Here is a 23,646-nt window from a genome sequence, read left to right on the forward strand (position 1 = left end):
CAGGTGAGGCCCAGGGTGAGGGGTGGGGATGTGTTACCTCTGGGATGCCAGTGAGCAGCCTAAACAGGACTTGGGGTGGGAGCGCTCGGGATGGCGGGCAAAGGAGAGAAGAAAGCACTTCTTTGGCTCTCGGGCCTGCGAACCGTCTCAGACCCCGGAGCCGACAGGTGAGCTCGCAGCAAGGCTCTCTCTTTCCGAGGGCTGCGGTGATCTCACGTCCTGTCTAAAATACCCCTACTGGGGTGCCTGCGTGGCTCAGTTAAGTGTCTGGCTCTTGATTTCTGCTCAGGTCACCGTCTCGCGGTTCGTGGGTTCGAACCCTGTGTCGGGCTCTGCACTGACAGCGTGGAGGCTGCTCTCTGTCTCTCTCTGCCCCTCCCGCACTCCCTGTCTCTCACACACAAAATACATAAACATACTTTAAAACACCCCCTACTGGGGCACCTGGGTGGCTCAGTCTGTTGACGGTCTGACTCTTGATTTCGGCTCAGGTCATGATCCCGGGGTCGTGGGATCCAGCCTCGCATTGAGTTCCATGCTGAGTGTGGAGCCTGCTAGAGATTCTCTCTCTCTCTCCCTCTGCCCTCGTCCCCTGCTCTCTCTTTCTCTCTAAAATAAATAAAATAAAATAAAATAAAATAACATAACATAACATAAAATAAAATAAAGTAACATAAAAACATAAAATAACATAAAATAATGTAACATAAAATAACGTAACATAAAATAAAATAAAATAAAATAGCGTAACATAAAATAACTCCTACTGAATGCCCTGTGAGCCCGAATCGGCCCCTGGGAACCCCTGGTAAACAAGGAGATATGGGCCCTTTGGAGTAATGCTTTTCCAACCTCTGCTGAGGCCTGATGCATCGTTGTCCTGAAGAAATGTCCAGTGAGCTAGTGCGTTAACCACCCTCCTCGTTCGTCTCCACTCACACCCTGGTCCTGCTGCTTTGGGGCCTCGTCCTGCTGGTTCATGCCACTGGGTTCTTGCTTTTCTGGGAGCTTTTCCTGGGATCTTTCCTTCTCCTTACCCCCTGCAGAACGCTTGTAATCCCTCAGACCCACACTCGGGGTCTTGTGCTTTTGAAAACTTGCACAGACCGTCCCTGGAGCCCGGAGCACGTCCCTCCCTAGGGCCTGGTCCTCACCCTGCTACTGCCCCGGCACCTCCGTCAGTGTCTGCGGGACCTGGCCGTGTCCCCTGCTGGGCTGCGAGCTCCTCGTGAGCCGAGTGTGTCCCCTCCGAAGTCTCTGCTCCCAGCAGGGCCAGCGCACCATAGACACAGAGGTGGACCTAGAAATGGGCGCACAGTGGGCCAGAGTCTCGTGACGGGAGTGCCCCTGTCCCTGGTTCCCACGTGTGGACAGGCTGCTTGCTTGCTTCTCCCTTTCCTGGGCTGCTGGCTGACCACCCACTCCATCTGGTTTTTTGTTTTGTTTCAATAGACCTTTTAAAGAAGCAGGATGGAGGTGCCTCAAAAAATTAAAAATAGAGCCACCTTGTGACCTGTCACTTGCACTACTAGGAAGTTATCCAGAGGATGCAAACATGCTGATTCGAAGGGGCACCTGCACCCCAGTGTTCATAGCAGCACTCTCAACAATAGCCAAATTATGGAAAGAGCCCAAATGCCCACCGACTGACGAATGGATAAAGAAGATGTGGTGTATATATACAATGGAGTACTACTCAGTGATCAACAAGAATGAGATCTTGCCATTTACAACAATGTGGATGGAACTGGAGAGTGTTATGCTAAGCGAAATTAGAGAAAGATAAAAATCATACGGCTTCACTCATACGAGGAATTTGAGAAACGAAACAGATGAACAGAGGGGAAGGGACGGAAGGGTAAGATAAAAACAGAAGGAGACAAACCACAAGAGACTCTTAGATACAGAGAACAAACTGAGGGTTGCTGGAGCGGAAGTGGGTGGGGGAATAGTCTAGATGGGTGATGGGCACTAAGGAGGGCACTTGGCAGGATGAGCCCTGGGTGTCGTATGTAAGAGATGAATCCCTGGGTTCTGTTCCTGAAGCCAAGACTATACTGTATGTTAACTAACTTGAATTTAAATAAAAAAACAACAACAACAACAGTTCAGGTTCACAGCAAAATTGAAGGGAAGGTGCAGAGGCTTCTCACATGCCCCCACACATGCGGAGCGTCCCCATCATCAGCATCCCCACCAGGGTGGTACCTTTGTTGAGGTTGATGAGCCTATATGACACATCGTCACCCCGAGTCTGTAGGCTATGTGAGGTTTCCCTCTTGCTGTCGGGCATCCAGTGGGTGTGGACAAATGTGTGACGGGTGTCTGCCCCTCATGGCATCCTGCGGGGAATCTTTGCTTCCCTGGAAATCCTCTGTGCCCGCTGCATCTGCCGGCGAAGCTCGCTTTAATTTAGCAGGGCTGTGACAGCTGCCGGGACCCCGTGACCTGGATTACCATCATGTGGCAGGTTGGCCTCTCTGAGTTCACAACTAAATTGGGATCTTTCCCAAAGCCCCTACCGCAGCCCCGGGTGACCGGCTCCCCCACTCCCTCTTCTCCCCAGGCTGCGCTCCGCCCAGCCTTGCCTGCTTGCTGTGCCCGGGGACCGTCACGCACATTTCCACCCAGGGCCTTTGCGCTTGCTTTTCCCTCCACCCGCGGTCCCCTGGGTATCCTCGGGGCCAAAACTCAAATGCTTACAGGGTCAGGCCGGAGGTAGAGATGCGTGAATGGAGCTGGCTCGGACAGTGGTGAATCAGAGAGGAGACTGTTGTTCTCTTGCCAAAGGGCATCACAGGGCCGTTTTTCATAGATCTTCAGATATTTGAAACGATGTTGGAAATCAGCATTTTTGGGTGAAGGCATACGGCCACCCGTTTAGCTTTTCAGGGAGGCAGGAAAGGGGACGGTTGCTTGCTGTCCCTGCCTGATGCGTGCGATACTGAAATGCATATATTTTTATGGGATCGTGATTGGGGGTCACCTGCCATTAGAGATTGTTTGAAAGAGTAATTAGCCATCTTGAAAATTCACACTTGCCTCTGAATAAACTGCTTCGTGAATATAGCGTGTTGAAAGAAAAACGTGACATTCCTTAGAAATAATCGGTTTGATGGGAATGAGAAAAGAGCCCACTGGCTTGAAAGATGGATCAACCAGGTTTACCCAGGGTGCTAGTCACGGTCAGTAACTAATGGGCGCTAATACAGCTCTGGCTTCATCACCCCTGTGATGTTCGGTCATGATTTAATGAGTCGTGTCTCATAAAAGCGAAAAATGGGAAAAAACCTCGCATGCAGAATTCTAACGGCGATAATACCTACTATTGGTTGCCTTTACTTCAGGGCCAGCACTATTCTAAATATTTTACCTGTATGGATTCGTTGTATTTTAGTATATCCATTTTATAAGTAAAGAGACTGAGGCACAGAGAGGTTAAGTGACTTCCCCAAGGCCGCCCAGCTTGTGAGTGGTGGAGTCAGAGTTCATATCCAGGCAGCCTGGTCCTTATGTTTATACCCCAAACAACTTTCTTCTTCTGCCTTTTAGTAAGATTACAGTGAGGCTGGAAATCCAACAATAAAATAGTTGGCATATACCAAACCCCTGTGTGGCTGGCTTTGTGTATCAGAAAAGAATGCTTCTGGCTTCCATTAGTAGCAAACTTAACTCACAGGCACTTGAACAAATAACAATGTATTTTTTTTTAATGTAGTAAGTCAAGAGGTAGGCAGTTGCTGGTATGGCTTCAGGGACTTTACAACAGGGAATGGCTTCTCTGCACCTTTGGCCTTTTGCTTGTGTTTGTTGTCTCATTAACCACAAGGTGGCTGCTGCAGCTCCAGACCTCACATCCATATTCATGGCAGGAAGAGGCAGGAGGGCTGAAGGGCCACTCCACTTGTAACGGTCCCTTTTCATCAGGAAAAAATGCTTTCCCAGAAATACAGCGGAGGATTCTCTGCTGAGATTTTGTTCACCAGGCCTGTGTCACAAGGTCATTGCCAGTTGCGCGAGTGTCTGGGAAAGTGGGGTGCACCGTTGTCCAGATAAATGTGGTGGCCCCTGGACCATCCGTATCACCTGGGAACTTGTTAGAAATTCAGATGCTCTGGCCTCTCCCCAGAAGCTCAGGAGTGGGGGCATGATCTTTCTTGAGAAACCTCCCCATGATTCTGATGAACACCACTGGACTAGGCCAGTTGTGACTCGTTGCCTGGGGCTGTCCACACTGATCTCTTAACAGACCTGAGGTTTCCTTATGAAGGAAGAAGAGAGAGTTGAGCTGAGCTGGACAAACAACCAATTCTCTTTCTCTCTCTTTTTTTTTTTTAATGTTTATTTATTTATTTTTGAGAGAGAAACAGAGCACAAGTGGGGCAAGGGGAGAGAGAGAGGGAGACACAGAATCCGAAGCAGGCTCCGGGGCGCTGGACAGCTCAGAGCCCGACTCGGGGCTCGAACCCTTGAACGGCGAGATCATGACCTGAGCCGAAGTCGGATGCTCAACGGACTGAGCCACCGAGGCGCCCCAACCAGCTGTTTCATGGCCCGTGTGTCATTTCATTGTCCACGTGACGTCTTGCGGGCAAATGCCACTGTTCTCTTGTTTGGCTGAGGTCGCGTGCACACCTTGTCTTTGCCTTTGCCCAGCACTGTGCCCCTTGTTTCTACCTTAACCCCACACGTGTCACAGTGTCACCCTGGGCCACTCTGTGTCTTGTGGTCTGAACAGACACTCCTTTTTTTTTTTTTAATTTTTAAAAAATTTTTTTTTTCAATGTTTATTTTTGGGACAGAGAGAGACAGAGCATGAACGGGGGAGGGGCAGAGAGAGAGGGAGACACAGAATCGGAAACAGGCTCCAGGCTCTGAGCCATCAGCCCAGAGCCCGACGCGGGGCTCGAACTCACGGACCGCGAGATCGTGACCTGGCTGAAGTCGGACGCCACCCAGGCGCCCCCAGACACTCCTTTTTTAAGAGCGTATCTTACCGTCTCCGAGCTGGCTCCAGCAATGCTGTGACTTCTTTGGGGGGGGAGGGTGCAGTTTAATGATCTAGAAACCTGACAGGTGACCCAGCTATGGTGGTTTTCCTAGGGATGTGGGACTTTCAGTGCTGAAACCAGGGGGGTCCCAGGCAAACCAGGGCAAGATCTGAACTCGCTCGTCAACCCCTCCCATCCCCCGGCCAAGTTCTCCTGCTCTGGGCCAACAACCCTACGTGACAATGCAATTCTAGGCCCATCTTTGGCTTGACAAGGTCCCTGAAGCCATTTCAGACTGCTCACCAGCCACTGCAAAGCCCTCCCTTCTTCAGAGTGTGTTCACGTAGGCACCATTTATGTAAGCACCAGTATACCAGGCCTCAGGGGGATGCCAGATAAATGGAGAACACAGGCCATATGCCCAAAGCCATTTAAATCCAATCTAGTCCAATAAGCAAATAAACATTAAACGAGTACCTGTTTGGCTCATGTTATCATGTTGGAAGCCCCCACAGAACACCTGTTTTTGTAGGGGATCCGGATGAGTGAGGTTATTTACAGCACGATTAACACTGATTATTAAAATGATAACGGGTTTTGGCATTTGCCAGCTGGCTCAGAAATGAACACCCCTCTCCAGTTAGGAGACGCGACAGAGGGAGAGGCCGGCGGAGAATCAAGTCTTACCTGGGGTTGAGGGTTGGGGCCCAGGAGGGCAGCCGCCAGGGCTCCCTGATGCCAAAGCCCAGAGTTAGCCAGACTCCCCCCCCCCCCCCCACCCTTGAGGGGCAGTTCTGGACGCCGCGGGCCCCTGCACATGGGGGCTGGCCCTAAGAAGCTTCTGGCAAGAAGGAGCAGAGGAAAAGCTTGCTCCCTGAAGACAGTGTCCAAAGAGAGAGCAGAATAAGCGGAAATACACAGGGGCTGCTCCTTGTCTAGCACAGCACTGGGCTCACACCACCTTTGATGGGCTAGGAGGCGGGGGAGTGTGCAGGGAACGGCCTTCCTAGGAGGGCTTGGCTCTTTGGTCTTGTCCCCTAACCGGAGCAGGGTGTTCATTACTGAGCCAACCGGCGAATGCCTAAACTTATTATTATTTTCATAATTGGGGTTATCGCGCTGTAAATAATCTCACGCATCCGTACCCCCTACAAAAAATGCGTGTTCCGTGGGGGTTTCCAACAGAAGACATGAGACACGTCGGTACTTCTTTGCTTATCGGACTAGGCTGGATGGGAGGGAGGACCGCCCTTTGTCCCCCAGCACAGACAGCGAAGACTTCTTGAGACGTTGCACTGTGCTGGGCACGATTCTCTGCTTTTGTGGGAGGTGGGCACTGTCGCACCCACTTAACAGGCGGGGTGAGTGAGGCACACGGAGGCCATGTGACTCACCGAGGGCTGTGGCAGAGCCGGGTTCTGGACCTAAGCCGTCTGACTCGGGCTGGGTTCTCCTGATGCCTGGACAGACCGGTCTTGCGGGAGGTCCAGAGAGAAAGGGCTGCATTGGAAGAGCGAGAGGCTTCCTGAGAGAGCAGGTGAGCCACGTGCAGGCGGGAGTTACCCCCCAAACGAGGGGTGTTATCCTGACGTCGCAGGGAGCGCTCGGGGAAGCAGGGACGTTTCCTGCCAAGTGGGGGGCGGCTGGCAAACCCTGGCAGCGATGCCTGCCCCGTGGGGGCCTCGGGGCTCACGAGAGGATGCACCCACTCCCAGCTCGCTGCTGGGCACCTGGCAAACGCAGTCCAGGCACCTTGTTTTCTCTTCTCTGACTTTTGGTGAGGGGGCAGGAGGTCAGAGCGTAGGCTTTCCTTTCCTGACAAGCTATACGCGAAGGAAGCCAATCCAGGTCCGAGAAGCAAGGTTTTGCCAAGTTAGCCATTGACTCTGCCTCTCTATTCCAAGCACGCTGGGCGCCGGAGGGCACGCTGGATTCTGACTGGGGCTCTGTAGGGACACAGTTCAACCTAATCGTCCTCCTTGGCGTCCCTTTTCATACACAGGGAACCGTGTTCATTCACTTCCCCGCATCCTCGCCCCCGCAGGGGAGTGAACGAATCAATTCACTTCATCTTTTGTAAATGACGCGTCTCTCCGAGTTACTGGAAACTGGCTGTAATTCAGCCTCATTAAAAACTGTTTACCGAACACTCCTGATGCGCGAGCAGTCGCGGCTGGCGTGCAAGCGGACATCTGCTGTCACTCAGCCCTTGAGTTGATGAGTATTTGCTGGATACTGACTGTGTGCTCGCACCGTGCTAGGTGCCGGGGACGCGGTGGGAGACGCAAACACGGCTTTTGACCTCAGGGGGCTTAGCGTCTAGTGGGGAAGAAGTGATCTTAATCAAATCCACGTAAAGTAATACAGAACCAGGTGTTTTGGAGGAAAGCCCCGCTGGGAGAGTGGGCCAGGGGAGCCGAAAATCTGGCGGGTGAGCCCGGTTTGCTCTGGACGCAGAAGGGTGAAGAGAGGGCAGAGCTCATAAGCGTGCAGTCAGGAGAAGACGTTAAAAGCCCAGGGGATGAGCGTCGTAGGCACAGAAAAGAAGCTTGTGTGTCTGGAGCTTGGAGGGTGTGGGGAATGTGGGCAGTGAAACAGAAGAGGCAAGTGTCTGGACGGTGTAGGAATTTGCTCTTTTCTTGGAAAGCAGCGATGGGGCAGATTGGAGGGGAGTAGAGGATGGGCGAGACCCCCTCCCTGCAGCAAAAACCTATCCCGGGATGGGAGGGTCAAGAGTGGGGGAGGACTGGACCACAGGTGGGCAGATGGGAGAGAGAGCCAAGAGGTACAGCGGACCTAACCCGATGAAGGACTAATGGGGGGTTGAGAGAGAGGGGCAGGGGGTGTAGGATGAGTTCCAGGCTTTGAGCGCGTGAGGTCGGGTGCGTGCTGAAGCACTCCTCCCATGCTCCATTTTGGACCTGTTGGGTTCAAAGTGGCTTTGAAGCTTCAAGACTTGCTGTGGGGTACGTATCCATCAGTACGTAGAGCCTGGAGGCCAGAGAAAGGGTTCCTTGGAGAGTCCCTGGCAATTAGGGGGTGACTGAAGCCTTTGGAACCGGTGAGAAGAGGAAGGTGGTAGATGGAGCCTCTCCAGACTTTAGCATTTCGTGGCTGGGACGGTGAAGCGGAGTGCGCGTGAAGCGTGAGCTGACGCATGAACTGGGAAACCGAGAGGGTGCATTTCCGTAGGAGCCGAGCAGGAGCTTTGAGAAGGACAGAGTGGCCAAGTAAAAGGTGTCCGTGGCCATGTGTTGTTGGCCTGCTGTGCTGTAGGGATAGGGTGGAAACCAGACCAGAGTAAGGCAGTAGGGGTAGCAATAATGGGGAGACCCCCCGGAAACTAAGGCGGGGTGCTGCCGTGACAAATATAAGGCAGATGAGACCAGAAGCCATTCGGAATAAATGGGTGGGAATGTAGGGCGGACTTTGGAGACCCAGTGGCAAGGTGTGGCCAACCTGATCTGTTTCTTTCTTTCCCTCATTCTCTTTTGCAGTCAACTTTGACCATTTTCAGATCCTGCGGGCCATCGGTAAAGGGAGTTTTGGAAAGGTAAGGATGATGGATTTTTAAAAACTTCATTAACAAAATGTGAAAGTCCCGACCACTAGGCGCGTGCGCACGCGCGGGTCCGTGTGCCTGTTTCTGTGTTGGTTGCTGGGCCCTGGGAATTTCCTGCTTGACGGGAAGACGCGGGCTTGCCAAGTTTGAAATGCGAGAGGGAGTCTGAAGAGTTTCCTTTGGATCTGCTGTAATTGCATTTTGAAAATTAAATTGCCCCGGCAGTCCCGGTGTAGGTGGATTACAATGGTAATTATTTCAAGATTGCTAATGCTGTTTCTTCCTTGAGGATCCAAATGAGGAAAGCGGAGAAACAAAAGCCACGAATTTAGGAGATGGCCAACATCAGTGCTTTCCTGCAATGTAGGCATTCTGTAAGGAAATTTTCTTGTGGAAGGAATACTGGACGTGAGATCTACCCTCCTAACAAATTTTAAAATGTGCAGCATATCATTGTTGACCGTGGATACGATGCTGCACAGCAGATCTCTAGAGCTTATCAATGTTGGGCAACTGACACTTTATGCCCCTTGATGAGAACCTACCTCCCCACTTCCTCCGCCCCTCAGTCCCTGGCGACCACCATTCCCCCTCTTCCATTCTATGACTTTGGCTTTTTAGATACCTCGTGTCTACGGAATCGTGCAGTATTTGTCCTTTTTTGTGACTGGCTTCTTTCACTTAGCACGATGTCCTCAAGATTCATCCGTGGTGTTGCAAATTGTAGTGTTTCTTTCTCTTTCAAAGGCTGAATGATATTTTATTGTACCTATAAACCACATGTTTTTTAATTCATCCATCTGTTGGTGGACGTTTACATCGTTCCCCTGTCTTGGCTGTCGTGACCCGTGCTGCAAGGAACACGGGAGTGCAGATATCTCTTTGAGATCCTGACTTCAATTACTGAGAAGAAGTATCTAGAAGTGAGATTGCGCAATCATATGGAAGTTCTAGTTTTCATTTTTTGAGGAACCTCCATGCTGTTTTCCACTGTAGCTATTACATTGCCACCATCAGTGTGCAAGGGCCCTGATTTCATCACATCCTTGCCAATATTTTTCTTTTTTTGCTAGTGGCCTTCCTGACCACTTGTTGTAGTTTTCGTTTGCATTTCCCTGATGATTAGTCCTATTCAGCCACCTATTAACCTACCTATTAGCCACTTCTTCTTTGGAGAAATGTCTATTCAAGTCTTAAAATCAGGTTCCTAGTTGTGGGGTTTTTTTAAACTATTGAATTGTAGGAGCTCCTTACATATTTTGGAGTTGAGCCCCTTATCAGATATATGGTCTCCTAATATTTTCTCCCATTCTGTAGGTTGTCTTGCCACTCTTGACTATTTCCTTTGCTGTGCAGAAACTTTTTAGTTTGATACACTTGCTTATTTTTTTTTAAAACATTTTTTTTTCAACGTTTATTTATTTTTGGGACAGAGAGAGACAGAGCATGAACGGGGGAGGGGCAGAGAGAGAGGGAGACACAGAATCGGAAACAGGCTCCAGGCTCTGAGCCATCCGCCCAGAGCCTGACGTGGGGCTCGAACTCCCGGACCGCGAGATCGTGACCTGGCTGAGGTCAGACGCTTAACCGACTGCGCCACCCAGGCGCCCCATATACTTGCTTATTTTTGTTACCTGTGCTTTTGATGTCATATCCATGAAATCATTGCTAAGACAGTATCACGAGGCTTTTTTCTTTCAATGTTTCCTTCTGGGAGGTTTATAGTTTCAAGTCTTAACATTTCAATCTGTAGCCAACTTTTACTTGATTTTTGTATATGGTGTGAGTTAAAGCTCAATTTCATTCGTCGTTGTGTCAATATCCAGTTTCCCAGCACCATTTGTTGAAGAGACTACCTTGCCCCATATGTGTATTCTTGGTACCCTTGTCAAAGATCAGTTGACCACGTATGCATGACTTTATTTTTGGGCTCTTTATTCTGTTCCATTGGTCTCTGTGTCTGTCTTTATGCCAACGCCATGCTGTTCTGATTAATATAACTTTGTAATATAATTTGAAATCCGTAAGCGTGATGCGACCAGCTCTGTTCTTGCCCAAGGTGGATCTGGCTGTTTGTGACCTTTTGTGGTTCCATGTGAATTATAATTGTTTTTTTTTTTTCTCTTTCTGTAAAAAAAAGTCATTGGGAGTTCGATAGGGGTTGTGTTGACTCTTTAAATTGCTTTGCTATTATGGATATTTTGATAATATTAAGCCTTCCAGTCCATGAAATGGACGCCTTTCCATTTGTTTGTGTCTTATTTAATTTCTTTTGTCAGTGTTCTATAATTTTCTGTACACCAGTCTTTCATTGTATTATTTGAATTCTTTTTGATGCTATTGGAAATGTGATTGTTTCCCTAATATCATTTTCAGATAATTCATTATTAGTATATGGAAACACAGTTGCTTTTTGTATGCTGGTTTTGTAGCCTGCAACTTTACTGCATGTATTAATTCCAATTTTTTTATGGCATCTTTAAGATGTTGTATACATTAGATTACGTCAACTGTAAACAGAGACACTTCTTCTTTTCCAATTTGGATGCTTTCTTTTCTTTTCTCTTCTCTCCTCCCCTCTCCCCTCTCCCCTCTCCCCTCTCCCCTCTCCCCTCTCCCCTCTCCCCTCTCCCCTCTCCCCTCTCCCCTCTCCCCTCTCCCCTCTCCCCTCTCCCCTCTCCCCTCTTCTCTTCTCTTCTCTTCTCTTCTCTTCTCTTCTCTTCTCTCTAATTATCTTAGTTTGTTTTAGTTTTTCGACTAAGTGCTCTGTCTAGGACCTCCAGTACTGTGTTGAACGGAAGTGGCGAGAGTTGGTATCCTTGCCTTTTTTCCTGACCTTAGAGGAAAAGCTTTCAGTTTTTCTCTATAACATTAATTGTGGGCTTTTCATATATGCCCTTTGCTGTGTTGAGTTAGTTCCCTTCCATTCCTGCTTTGTTGAGGATTTTAATCAGGAAAGTGTGTTCACTTTGGTCAAGTGCCTTTTCTGCCTCTATTCAGACAATGCTGTGACTTTTCTTTTGTTTTGTTGCCGTGGGATATCACGTGAATTGATTTCCCTGTGCTGGGATTTCCCTGTGTTATGTCCCAGGGATAAATCCCGCTTGTTCGTGGTGTGCGATCTGCCTAAAGTGAGTGCCTTTGGATTTGATTTGCTGGTAGTTGATTGAGGATTTTTATATCCATGCTCATCAGATAGATTGGCCGGTGGTTCCTTTTCTTGTGTCTTTGCCTGGCTTTGTTATCGAGCTCATTATGGGCCCATGAAATGAGTGGTTGTGTTCCCTCCTCTTCCGTTTTTGGGAAGAGTTTGAGAGCACTGGCATCGATTCTTCTAGAAATGTTTGGTGAGATTCAACGGCGAAGGCAACTGTCTTGGGCCTTTCTTTGTTGGGAGGTTTGACATTTGTTTGTGGAAAGTACATGTTTGTAATCCTCAACTGTTTCCAGTGACAGGCTGTTGGGACACAATGAAAAGAAGGCAGGGACTTTCACAAAACAAGAAAGGTTCCCCAGGCCCAGCCCGTGTGTTCCCACTTACTCAGAAATTTCCTTTGGCAATATTTGCTTTGAGTACGTACTGAGTGCCAGGTATCCTTGTACATTCCCAAGTAAATATTATTCTTTCCATTATACAAGTGGAAAAATCTAGACGGAAATACCCAGACTTGGTAACTCCAGAAGACAAGGTAGTCCACCCATTGTCACACAGGGCAGCAGTGTCCCAGCTGGGATGTGAGCCAAAGCCTGTTTGATGACCAGGCACCTGCTATTTTAACAGCTTCACACTCTTGATTAGACCATTCGGAACTCAGAGTTAAACTGAGATATTGATCTAAGAAATTGGGTAGAATCAGCCTTTTCTCCCTTGTTCCCTCTCTTCCTCTCTTTTTCTCTGTCCCTCCCTTTCCTTCCTTCTTTCTTCCTTCTTTCTTCCTCCTTCCTTCCTTCCTTCCTTCCTTCCTTCCTTCCTTCCTTCCCTCCTTCTTTCCCTCCTTCCTTCCTTCCTTTCTTCCCTCCCTCCCTCCCTTCCTTCTTTTCTTGGACTTTCTTTTGTTCTTTAATTAATTCAATGCATGAATATTTTTAACAAATTTTTTTTAATGTTTATTTTTGAGAGACAGAGAGACAGAGTGAGAGCAGGGGAGGGGCAGAGAGAGAGGGAGAAGGAATCTGAAACAGGCTCCAGGCTCTGGGCTGTCAGCACAGAGCCCGACATGCGGCTCGAACCCATGAAGTGTGAGATCATGACCTGAGCTAAAGTCAGATGCCCAACCGACTGAGCCACCCAGGCACCTCTCAATGCGTGAATATTAACTGAGTGCCTACCCAGTGCTGGGCACTGGATTTTGATCCAGTCCTGACCTAAACAGACCCGAGTGTTTTCCCTTGAGGAGTTCACATTTAGAAAGGAGAGGGATGACAGACAGGTAAATATGGGTATCTTTGGTAAGATAGTAGTAAGTACATTACAATATAAGGGGGTATAGTGTTCGGGGAGGTAGTGGCAGAGAGAGGTTGCTGATTTACGGAGCTGAGCTGTCATAGGGTGGCCCCTAACCGCATGTGGGTACTTAAATTTAAATTAATTCACACTAAATGAAATGACGAAAACTCACTTCCTCACGCACACTCGCCACAGTTTGAGTGCCTAGTGGCCACATGGGGCTGGTGGTTACTGTGTTAGACAGTTCAGGTTATAGGTCATTTCCACCATCCTGGACAGCGTTCTCACAGAGGGTGGCAGGAAGTCCTCCGTGGTAAAATGATGTGTGAGCACAATCCTGAAGGGAGTGAAGGAGTAAGACACACAGGTTCCAGGCAGAGGGAACAGCAAATGCAAACACTCTGGGAGTGTGGTTGGTAGTTTTGAGGAGCTTCAAGGTGGGGGGACTGCTTTAGCTGAGGTCGATGATGTCAGTAAGGACCGAATCACGTAGGACCTAGTGAACTGTGGTGAAGGTGGAGAAGGGAAGGTCCTGGGGTTTGGACAATGTGATCTGTTTGTAAAGTTTGTAGAAGGTCATTTTGGCCGCCATGCTGAGAGTACCCTTTGGCCACCATACCGAAAGTACCCTGTGCTGGGCCAAGGTACATTTACCATTGTTGACCATTTAGACAGGTCACTGAAGGCAAGGGAAACGAAAGTGAAAATGAACGATCGGGGCCTCATCACGATAAAGAGCCTCTCTGCACGGTGAAGGAAACAATCAACAAAATGCAAAGGTAGCTGATGGGGTGAGAGAAGATATTCTCAGATGACATTTCTTATAAAGGGTATATCCAGAGTCTACAAAGAACTTCTCAAACTCGACACCCAAAAAACAACCCAGTTAAGAAATGGGCAGAAGACACGAACAGACACTTTTCCCAAGGAGGACACCCAGATGGCTAACAAACACGTGAAAAGATGCTCGACATCACTCATCATCAGGGAAATACAAATCAAAACCACCATGAGATCCCACCTCACCTGTCAGAATGGCTAACGTTGAGTACTCAGGAAACGACAGATGTTGGTGAAGATGTGGAGAAAGGGGATCCCTCTTGCGCTGCTGGTGGGAGAGGCAAACTGGTGCAGCCACTATGGAGAACAGTATGGAGGCTCCTTGATAAATGAAAAACAGAACTACCCTATGATCCAGTAATTTCACTACTAAGTGTTTGCCCAGAGGATACAAAAATACAGATTTGAAGGAGTACATGCACTCCGATGTTTATAGCAGCCCTATCAGCAATAGTCAAACTATAGAAAGAGCCCAAGTGTCCATCGACTGGTGAATGGATAGAGGTGTGGTATATGTATACAATGGAATATTACTCAGCCATCAAAAAGAATGAAATCTGGCCATTTGCAATGATGCGGATGGAACTGGAATGAATATGCTAAGCAAAATAAGTCCGTCAGAGAAAGACAAATACCGTATGATTTCTTTCATATGTGGAATTTAAGAAACAAAACAGATGAACGTATGGGAAGGGGGGGGGGAGAGAAGAGAAGGAAATAAACCACAAGAGACTCTTAACAATAGAGAACAAACTGATGGAGGGAGGGGGTGGGGGATGGGCTGGATGGGGGATGGGCATTAAGGAGGGCACTTGTCATGAGCACTGAGTGTTATATGTAAGTGATGAATCACATCACTGAATTCTTCTGAAACCAATGTTGTACCGTATATTAACTAACATTTATTTATTTTTAACTAAAATTTAAATTTAAAAATGCCAAAAATAAAAATTTGGTCATAATAAAAAAATAAATCATTGACCATTTACATTATCAAGTGAACTGGGTTGTTTGTTAATTTAACAGACACTCAAAAATAAAGATTACGTTTCAATATTAAAAAAAAACATTTTTAACAGACATTCGTTGGGCCACTGAGCAGGGCCATGTGCTGCATTATATTGTGTTCCTGACAACACTGGGGGTTTCCTGAGGACAGAAATCTTGTTGAAAAAGCAGGTATGAAAAACAGTAAATTATGACATGGTGTGGGATGGCTAATTTTATGTGTTCCATGGTTAAGCTGTGATACCCAGATATTTGCTCAAATACCAGACTAGATGTTGCTGTGAAGGTAATTTTTAAATCAGATTAGCCTTTAAATCAGTAGATTTAGAGTAAAGCAGATGACCCTCCATAATGTGGGTGGGCCACATCCAATCAGTTGAAGGTCTTAAGAGAAAGACTGAGGTTCCCCTAAAGAAGAAGGAATTCTGCCTCCATCCAGGTGGCAACTCCAGGTCCCTTGGCTTTCCAGCCTGCTCACCTGCCCTGCAGAATTCAGACTTACCAGCCACAATTGTGGAACCAAGTCCTTAAAGTAAATCTGTCTGTCTCTCTATTTTTCTGATCTCACCGGTTCCATTTCTCTGGAGAATCCTGATTACTACATGGTGCAGTAAGAAAGGCAGGAGTTGGGGCGCCTGGGTGGCGCAGTCGGATAAGCGTCAGACTTCAGCCAGGTCACGATCTCGCGGTCCGTGAGTTCGAGCCCCTCGTCAGGCTCTGGGCTGATGGCTCGGAGCCTGGAGCCTGCTTCCGATTCTGTGTCTCCCTCTCTCTCTGCCCCTCCCCCGTTCATGCTCTGTCTCTCTCTGTCCCCAAAAGATAAATAAACGTTGAAAAAAAAAAAAAAGAAAGGCAGGAGCAGGGGCAAGCGGTAGCCAAGGTGGGGAGAAGGAAGGTTTGGGAAGAACTTACTAGCAAGAGGCCAGAGCAAAACTAAAGCCATAGGAAACGGTTTCAGAGGCATTTACTCTGCTTGGGGCACTTTGAACCCCATCTGACCCTGTGAATGATTATTCGGACATAGTGCTCTAGATGTGACATGTGCCGCTTTAGAAATCCTGGTGAAACCCTCCGTTCCTGCTCTTATTCTGGGGCTCACCCCCCCGCCCCCCCCCCCGGGCGCCTTTTCCATAACTTACACTTCAGGGCAGGCCTGCAGGAGGGAGATGACCGGCCCCCCAGGCCTGGACTGTAGGGTAGAGTGTCACTAAGGTTTGCGCTGTGTCATGGGAGGAGCCACGTGGTCCTTCAGACTGACACACGGGTCACAGGCCAGTTCCCAGATGCACCCCTGGACTCCTCTTTGGCCCGTCCCCACGCCCCTGCTCTCAGCCTGCTGTCTCTCTTCTGGTTTGCCTCCTTCCCTCTCTGTTTGAAACTATTTTTCCCCTCCCCCTCCCCCATGGTCTTCTGTTAAGTTTCTCAAATTCCACGTATGAGTGAAAACATATGATATCTGTCCTTTTCTGACTTATTTCACTCAGCATTATACCCTCCAGTTCCATCCACGTTGTTGCAAATGGAAGGATTTCATTCTTTCTCGTTGCCAAGTAGTATTCCATTGTATATGTAAACCACATCTTCTTTATCCATTCATTAGTTGATGGACATTCGGGCTCTTTCCATAATTTGGCTCTTTGAATCACGGGAATCTACTCCCGAAGCCAAGAGCACACTGTATACACTGTATGTTAACTTGACGATAAATTATATTTTTAAAAAATAAATAAAGTACAGTTGCCTCTGGAAAAGAATCTTAAAAAAAACAACAACAATAAAGTTGTCATGGGAAAAAAATTACAACAGTATATGGTGATGGATGGTAACTTGATTTATTGTGGTCATTTTGCACTATTTACAAATATGAAATCATTAAATTCTATGCCTGAGACTAATATGATGTTCTATCAATTAAAAAAATTTTTTTAATTTTTATTTATTTTTGAGAGAGAGAGACAGAGCATGGACAGGAGAGGGGCAGAGAGAGAGAGGGAGGCACAGAATCCGAAGCAGGCTCCAGGCTGCGAGCTGTCAGCACAGAGTCCGACGCAGGGCTCGAACCCATGACCTGAGCCAAAGTCGGACGCCCAACCGACTGAGCCACCCAGATGCCCCTGTTCAATCAATTTTTTTCAAAAGGCTGGGCTGGGCTCTGAGAGGGGTGTTCCAGGGCTGACTGATCCGTCTGTGTGCATAGGGAGCACCCCATCCTTGCACGACATCCTCGGGCAAACAAGGATCTCCCCTGGGATGGCTACCACCCCTGGGACGTCAGCCAGCCAGGGTTTCTGGGTGCACAGGGCAGCTCAGCGCAGACGCTCGGGAGTCAGGCACACAGGGTTCAAATGCCAGCCTTGTACGGTCAGGTCCTCCGTTTGCTCGTGTGAACTAGGCGCGTCGTATCTTCCGTGTCAGGCTGTGGGAGGTCTCAATGGGGTGGCACAGTGGAGTACCCGGCACAGAATCCCAAATGCTGCTTGGTAGACGGCGACCCCTCAGGGCTCAGGCAGTGTTCCTCCGAGGCGACGGGGGGTCGAGTAGGGGGAGCTTTAAGCGAATGTGCTTTTTTGGAAGCAGGTGACACGGTTCTTGCATGAAGGGCCATGTGTTGGGACCTAAGTGTAGCACTAGGGCAGGCAGGGCTGGGAGGTACACTCACGTTCCCGGGACATCTCACCGCGCATGACATCTGTTACTGTTGACAAATGGTGGGACCAGGCTTGGCAAGGGTCATGATCTTGCCTGGCAGTCATTCTCCTGGAAACCGTCTAGATCTGGCTCTAACATGACCCTTGTCATTGAGTTTTCTCTTAGTTTTCTTGTCCCTGAGTCTTGTCCAGTTGTTGGCAGTTGTCTGGGGCTGAGAGAACCCTAACCAGCTTAGGTCTGTTTCTTCCGTTCATCTGTTCCCTCAATCGCTCTCCCACCAATCCACCTGCCCACCCACCCGTCATACGGGGGATTTGTTCGTTCTGGGACCTGGTCTAGATTCCGAGGTCACAAAAATGGACCTACAACCCTGCACCCTTCCCCAATTATTTCAGCCAAGAGATGTGTCTAGTTTTTCGTCTGATGGAAAGCGTACGTATAGTGAAATGCACAAATCTTGTGTGCGTTTGCCAAAGTTTGAGAGAGGCTTGTATCTGTGTAACTTGAATCTCCCCAAAGATGTAGGAGATTACCACCGCTCAGAATTCCCCCGTTGACCGCTTCCAGTCAAAACTCATCTTCACGCGAACCACTCCTCCATGGATTAGATCTGCCTGTTCTAGAACTTCCTGCAAATGGAGTCCTACCATAAGCGCTCTGTTGTGGAAGGCTTCCTAACATTTTGCGCTAGCGTAACGACGTTGCAGCCTCACTCCGTGAGGTTTACCTGTGTTGCTCGCAGCAGTGCTTTCTTCCTTCTATGGAAAATTTTTGGTCCACTCTATTCATGGATCAGTTTGGTCATCCATTTTCATCGTGCTAGACTCTAGGACTATTCCTAGCTCTTTATTATTTTTCGTGCAGTTGCTGTGAACGTTTGTGTCGTCTGTTTTGGTAAGCATACGGCCTCATTTCTCTTGGGTAAATATTTAGGACTGGCTTGCTGGGTCATGGACTAGGTGTATGTTTGGATTTGTACACAGCAGCCCAAAGGCTTTTTCCAGCACGGTCGTGCCCTTTTGTATTCCTCCCAGAAGCTTGACTCATTTTACATCTTTGCCAACACATTTTTGCTTTCTCTCTTCTGACGGGTGTTTCGTAGTATTCAGGGCGCCTTCAGTTAGCATTTCCTGATGACTAATACTGATGAGCATTTGTCTCATGTGCTAATGTCCAGTCTTGTATCTTCCTTTGTGAAATTTCTTTTCAAAACATTTTGCTGTTAAAAAAAAAATAGGTTGGGGGGCGCCTGGGTGGCTCAGTCAGTTAAGTGTCTGACTTCAGCTCAGGTCATGATCTCACAGTTTGTGAGTTCGAGCCCCGCGTTGGTCTCTGTGCTGACAGCTCAGAGCCCGGAGCCTGCTTCGGATTCTGTATCTCCCTCTCTCTGTCTCTGCCCCTCCCCTGCTTGCGCTGTCTCTCTCTCTCTCAAAAGTAAATAAATTAAAATTTTATTAAAAGTATTTTATTAATTAATATTAATTTTCAATTAATTATTTTATTAATAGATTAAAATATTAAAATATTTATTAAAATAAAAATAAAATAAAAAGATTAAAAAATATTTGAAAAAAAAGTTGATTGTCTTTTTCCCCACTTCTCCAAGTATCTTTATTGCATGTGGTGTTTAAGAAAAATTTATGGAGATATAACCGGCATATAACATTGCGTAAGTTCAGGGTGTATATGTTGATTTGATACCTTTATATATTGCATTGTGATTACCATCTAGCGTTAGCCAACGCGTCTGCCATGTCACATAATTATCATTTCTTTGTCGTGATGAGAACATTTAAGATCTAGTCTCTTTGCGACTTGTACGTGCATAATATTGTTGACTATAATCACTATGCTGTGCATTAGATCTCCAGAACTTACTCATCTTCCAGTTCAAAGTGTGTACCCTTTAACAACATCTCCTTAATTTCCCTACCCCTAGCCCCTGGCAGCCACCAGTGAACTCTGTTTTCTACCAGGTCAACTGTTTTAGATTCCACGTGATCTCCTCCAGTATTTGTCTTTCTCCCTCTGGCTTATCTCACTAAGCATGATATCCTCAGGGTCCATCCATGTTGTTGCAAATGGTAGGATTGCCTTCTTTCTCAGCGTTGAATAATATTCCATTGTATTCCACATCTCTTTTATCCATTCATCATTGATGGGCACTTAGGTTGTTTCCACATCTCGGCTATTGCAAACAATGCTACAGTAGAAATGGGAGTGCAGATAGATACCTTTACAACACTAATATTTGACAAAGGAGCCAAAAACACTTAATGGAGAAAGGATAATTTCTTCAAATGGTCTTGGGAAAACTGAATAATCACATGCAGAAAAATTAAATTGGATGCCTATCTTATATAGCTCACACACAAAAATAACTTGAAACAGATTAAAGACTTACGCGTGAGACCTGTTACTATAAAACTCCCAGAGGAAAACGTAGGGAAAATCACCTTGACACCAGTCTTGGCGACAATATTTTGGGTAGGACGCCGAAAGCAAAAGCAACAAAAGCAAAAATCCACAAGTGTAACTACATCAAACTAAAAAGCGTCTGCGCGGCAAAAGAAACAATCAACAAAACGAAAAGGTAGCCTACAGAATGGGAGAATATATTTGCAAATCATATATCACATAAGGCGTTAATATCCAAAACCTATAAAGGAACTTCTACAACTCATTGACAACAACAACAAAATCCTATTAAAAAATGGGCAGAGGGTGGGGCGACTGGGTGACTCAATCGGTTCAGCGTCCTACTCTGGCTTTTAGCTTGGGTCATGATCTCTCGGTTCATGGGTTTGAGCTCTGGCAGCATGGAGCCTGCTTGGGATTCTCTTTCCCTCTCTCTGCCCTTTCTCTGCTCATTCTCATTCTCTCTCTCTCTCTCTCCCCCCCTCTCTCTCTCTCTCTAAAGATAAATAAATAAGCTTTTTTAAAAAATGGGCAGAGGAACTAAATCATCATTTTTCCAAATAGGACATACACATGGACAACGGGATCGTGAATAGGTGCTCAACTAATCACGAGGAAAATGGAAATTAAAAGCACAATGAGATGTTACCTCAGTCATGTTAGAGTGGGTTTTGTGGAGAAGACAAGAGATAACAGGTGTTGGCGAGAATGCAGAGAAGAGAGAACACTTGTGCGCTGTCTGTGGGACTATAAATTGGTTCGACCACTATGGGGAACAGTGTGATGGTTCCTAAAAAAATTAAAAATAGAACTGCTATATGATCGAGCAATCCCATTTCTGGGTAAATATCCAAAGGAGATGAAAACAGGGTTATCAAAAGGGATTGATTTCTTTTTATTATTGAGTTGTGGGGATATATATACAGATACCAGTCCTTTGTCAGATATGAGACTTTTTTTTTTTTAAACCAGAATATGGTTTTCCTATTACTTCACTAGCGGTGCATTTTGAGACACAGAAATTTTAAATTTTGATGAAATCAGCTTGTTAAGTGTTGTAGCTTATGAGGTTATTACTTTATGTGACTTGCGTAAGAAAACTTGGCTTAAGAAAACATACTTAAGTCATGAAGACATTTTACTATCTTTATTTTCTAAAAGATTTATGGCTATAGTTCTATGATTTATCTTGAATTAAACTTTTTGTATGTGCGAGGTAAGTGATGAGGTTCATTTTCTTTGTCGATGGATGTCCGTGTCTTGGAAAGACTTGCCTTTGCTCACTGGATTGCTTTGGTGACCTTGTATAAAATCAGATACCTTGTATAAGTGGGAGGTCTAGGTGTAGGCTCTTTATTTTGTTCATTTCACGTATTTGTTGATCCTCATGCAAGCCTTAATTATTGTAGGTTTATAGTGAGTCTTGAAACCAGGTAGTATATATCCTCCAGATTTTTTCTTTTTTTAAGATTGCTTTGAATATTCTAGGTATTTGGATTTTCATAAAAATTTTGAAATTGCTTGTCAATTTCTACAAAAAAACCTGGTGGGATTATAATTAGGATTACATTAAATCTAGTATCAATTTGGAAACAATTAACGTATTAACAGTGTCAAGGCTTTTAATCCATGAATATGGTATATGTCTTTATTTCTACTTACTACTACTTATTATTAGATAATCTTTACTTTCTTTTAGTAATACTTTGTAATTTTGTGGGCAGGGGCTGCCGTTTTTTGTATTAAAATTATTAAAATTTTCCTGAAATAGTTCATGAGGATTTTTTGGACACAATTTTAATGGGATTGTTTTTAATTTAATTTTTAATTGTTTGCTGCTAGATATAAACATACAATTGATTTTTATATCGTAATCTTCTATCCTGAAATCTTAGTAACTCAATTATTAGTTGTGATAGTTGCTTTGTATTTTTCTGGGGATTTCCTGTGTCAACGATGATGACATCTGCTAAAGAAGTAGTTTTAATACTCCCCCTCCCCAATGTTTTTTTTTAATCTTTCCCTTATTGTAATGGCTATAACCTTCAGTACATTGATGAGGAGAAGTCATGAATGTGAACATCCTTGCCTTGTTCTTAATGTTAAGGGGTAAGAATCACTCAAAATTTAATTATTAGGGTTTTCGGAGATGCCGTTGATCAGATTGAGCAACTCTGTATTCCTAGTTTGCTGGAGATATTTATCATATATGGTTGTTGAATTCTGACAAATGCTTTTGCTGCATCTGTTGAAATGATCATATTGTTTTCTCCTTATTTTGTTATTAAGATGAGTTGCACTGATTGATTTTCAGATTTTAAACCAATCTCCCATTCCTCAGCTCAATCCCACTTGGGTATGTTTTATCCTTTTACATATTGTTGAATTCAGTTTGCTAATACCTTAGTAGAGAATTTTTAATTTATGTTCAGTTGTTCAAAAGGCATATTAACCTGCAATTTCAGTTTTTTGTAATGTTTTTGTCAGCTTCCTTTAGGATTATACTAGTCTCATAAAATGATTCGGGACATTTTCCTCCTCTATTTTCTGAAACAGTTTGTGTAAAATTGATGTTACTTCCTTAAATGTTTGGTAGGATTGATGAATGAAGCCATTGGGTTTTGGGGTTTTCTTTGTGGAAAGGCTTTTGACAACAAAATCAGTTTCTTTCTTTAAAAAAAATTTTTTTTTAATGTTTATTTAGTTTTGAGAGAGAGACAGAATATCAGCAGGGGAGGGGCAGAGAGAGAGGGAGACACAGAATCCGAAGCAGGCTCCAGGCTCCGAGCTGTCAGCACTGAGCCCGATGTGGCACTCGAACTCATGAACCGTGAGATCATGACCTGAGCTGAAGTCGGACACTCAACCGACTGAGCCACCCAGGCGCCCCCCAAAATCAATTTCTTTAATAGATATAAAGCTATTCAGATTTTCTGGGGTTTTTTCCTTATGTGGATTTTGTTAAGCTGAAACATTCAAAGAATTTAGCAACTTTCTCTAAGCAAATTTGTTGGCATAAAGTAATTTATAATATTTTCATTATAATCCTTTAAATTTCTATACCATCTGTAATGGTAATTCCTTTTTTATTTCTAATATTAGTAATTTGTGTCCTTTCTCTTATTCTCTTGATCAGTTTCTATATTCTTAGATTGTTAAGATGGAACTATCAGTTACAGATTTTAGACATTTTAAAAAATATAACTTTTTAGCTATAAATTTCCCTCTAAGTACTACTTTGGCTATATCACACATAATTTGTGTGTGATATGTTTGAAATTTGAAATATCATATTTTCATTAGTATTTAGTTTATAATATTTGTTGTGATTTCTCTGACCCATGAATTATTTAGATATGTTTCCTTAATTTCCAAACATTTGGGTTTTTTTCTAAACTTCTTATTTTTCTTGATTCTAATTTACTCCATTGTGGCCTAAGAACATATCTATCTATCGATAGATAGATAGATAGATAGATAGATAGATAGATATGAACATATATATATATGTATGAACATACACATATGTCTAAGAACATATATATTCACATATACACATATATATATACATATATATTTTTTAATCCATTTACATTTATTGAGACTTGTTTTATGCCCAGTCTATGACTTATTTTAGAATACATCATGCCTACTTGAAAAAAACATGTACCTTAGTGTCACTGGCAGTGATAGTCAATAAATATCAGTTGAAGTGGTTAATGTTATTCAGT

At 45.4% G+C, this 23,646-nt stretch overlaps 1 protein-coding gene across 10 annotated transcripts in view; it reads left to right on the forward strand.

Annotated features, from left to right (window-relative positions):
- The window catches only part of STK32B (serine/threonine kinase 32B), a 391,794-nt gene that overhangs the window by 83,331 nt on the left and 284,817 nt on the right, over positions 1 to 23,646 (forward strand). For 6 of the 10 annotated variants that reach the window (XM_023253316.2, XM_019829756.3, XM_019829761.3 and 3 more), the window contains exon 2: positions 8,489 to 8,544. The exons of the other annotated variants lie outside the window; for them this stretch is intronic. In XM_023253316.2, the coding sequence (XP_023109084.1) occupies positions 8,489 to 8,544 (56 nt within the window). The remainder of the gene's footprint in view (positions 1 to 8,488; positions 8,545 to 23,646) is intronic. 10 annotated transcript variants of the gene reach the window in all.

This window comes from Felis catus, chromosome B1, assembly GCF_018350175.1.
Source record: "Felis catus isolate Fca126 chromosome B1, F.catus_Fca126_mat1.0, whole genome shotgun sequence".
Lineage (NCBI taxonomy): Eukaryota > Metazoa > Chordata > Mammalia > Carnivora > Felidae > Felis > Felis catus.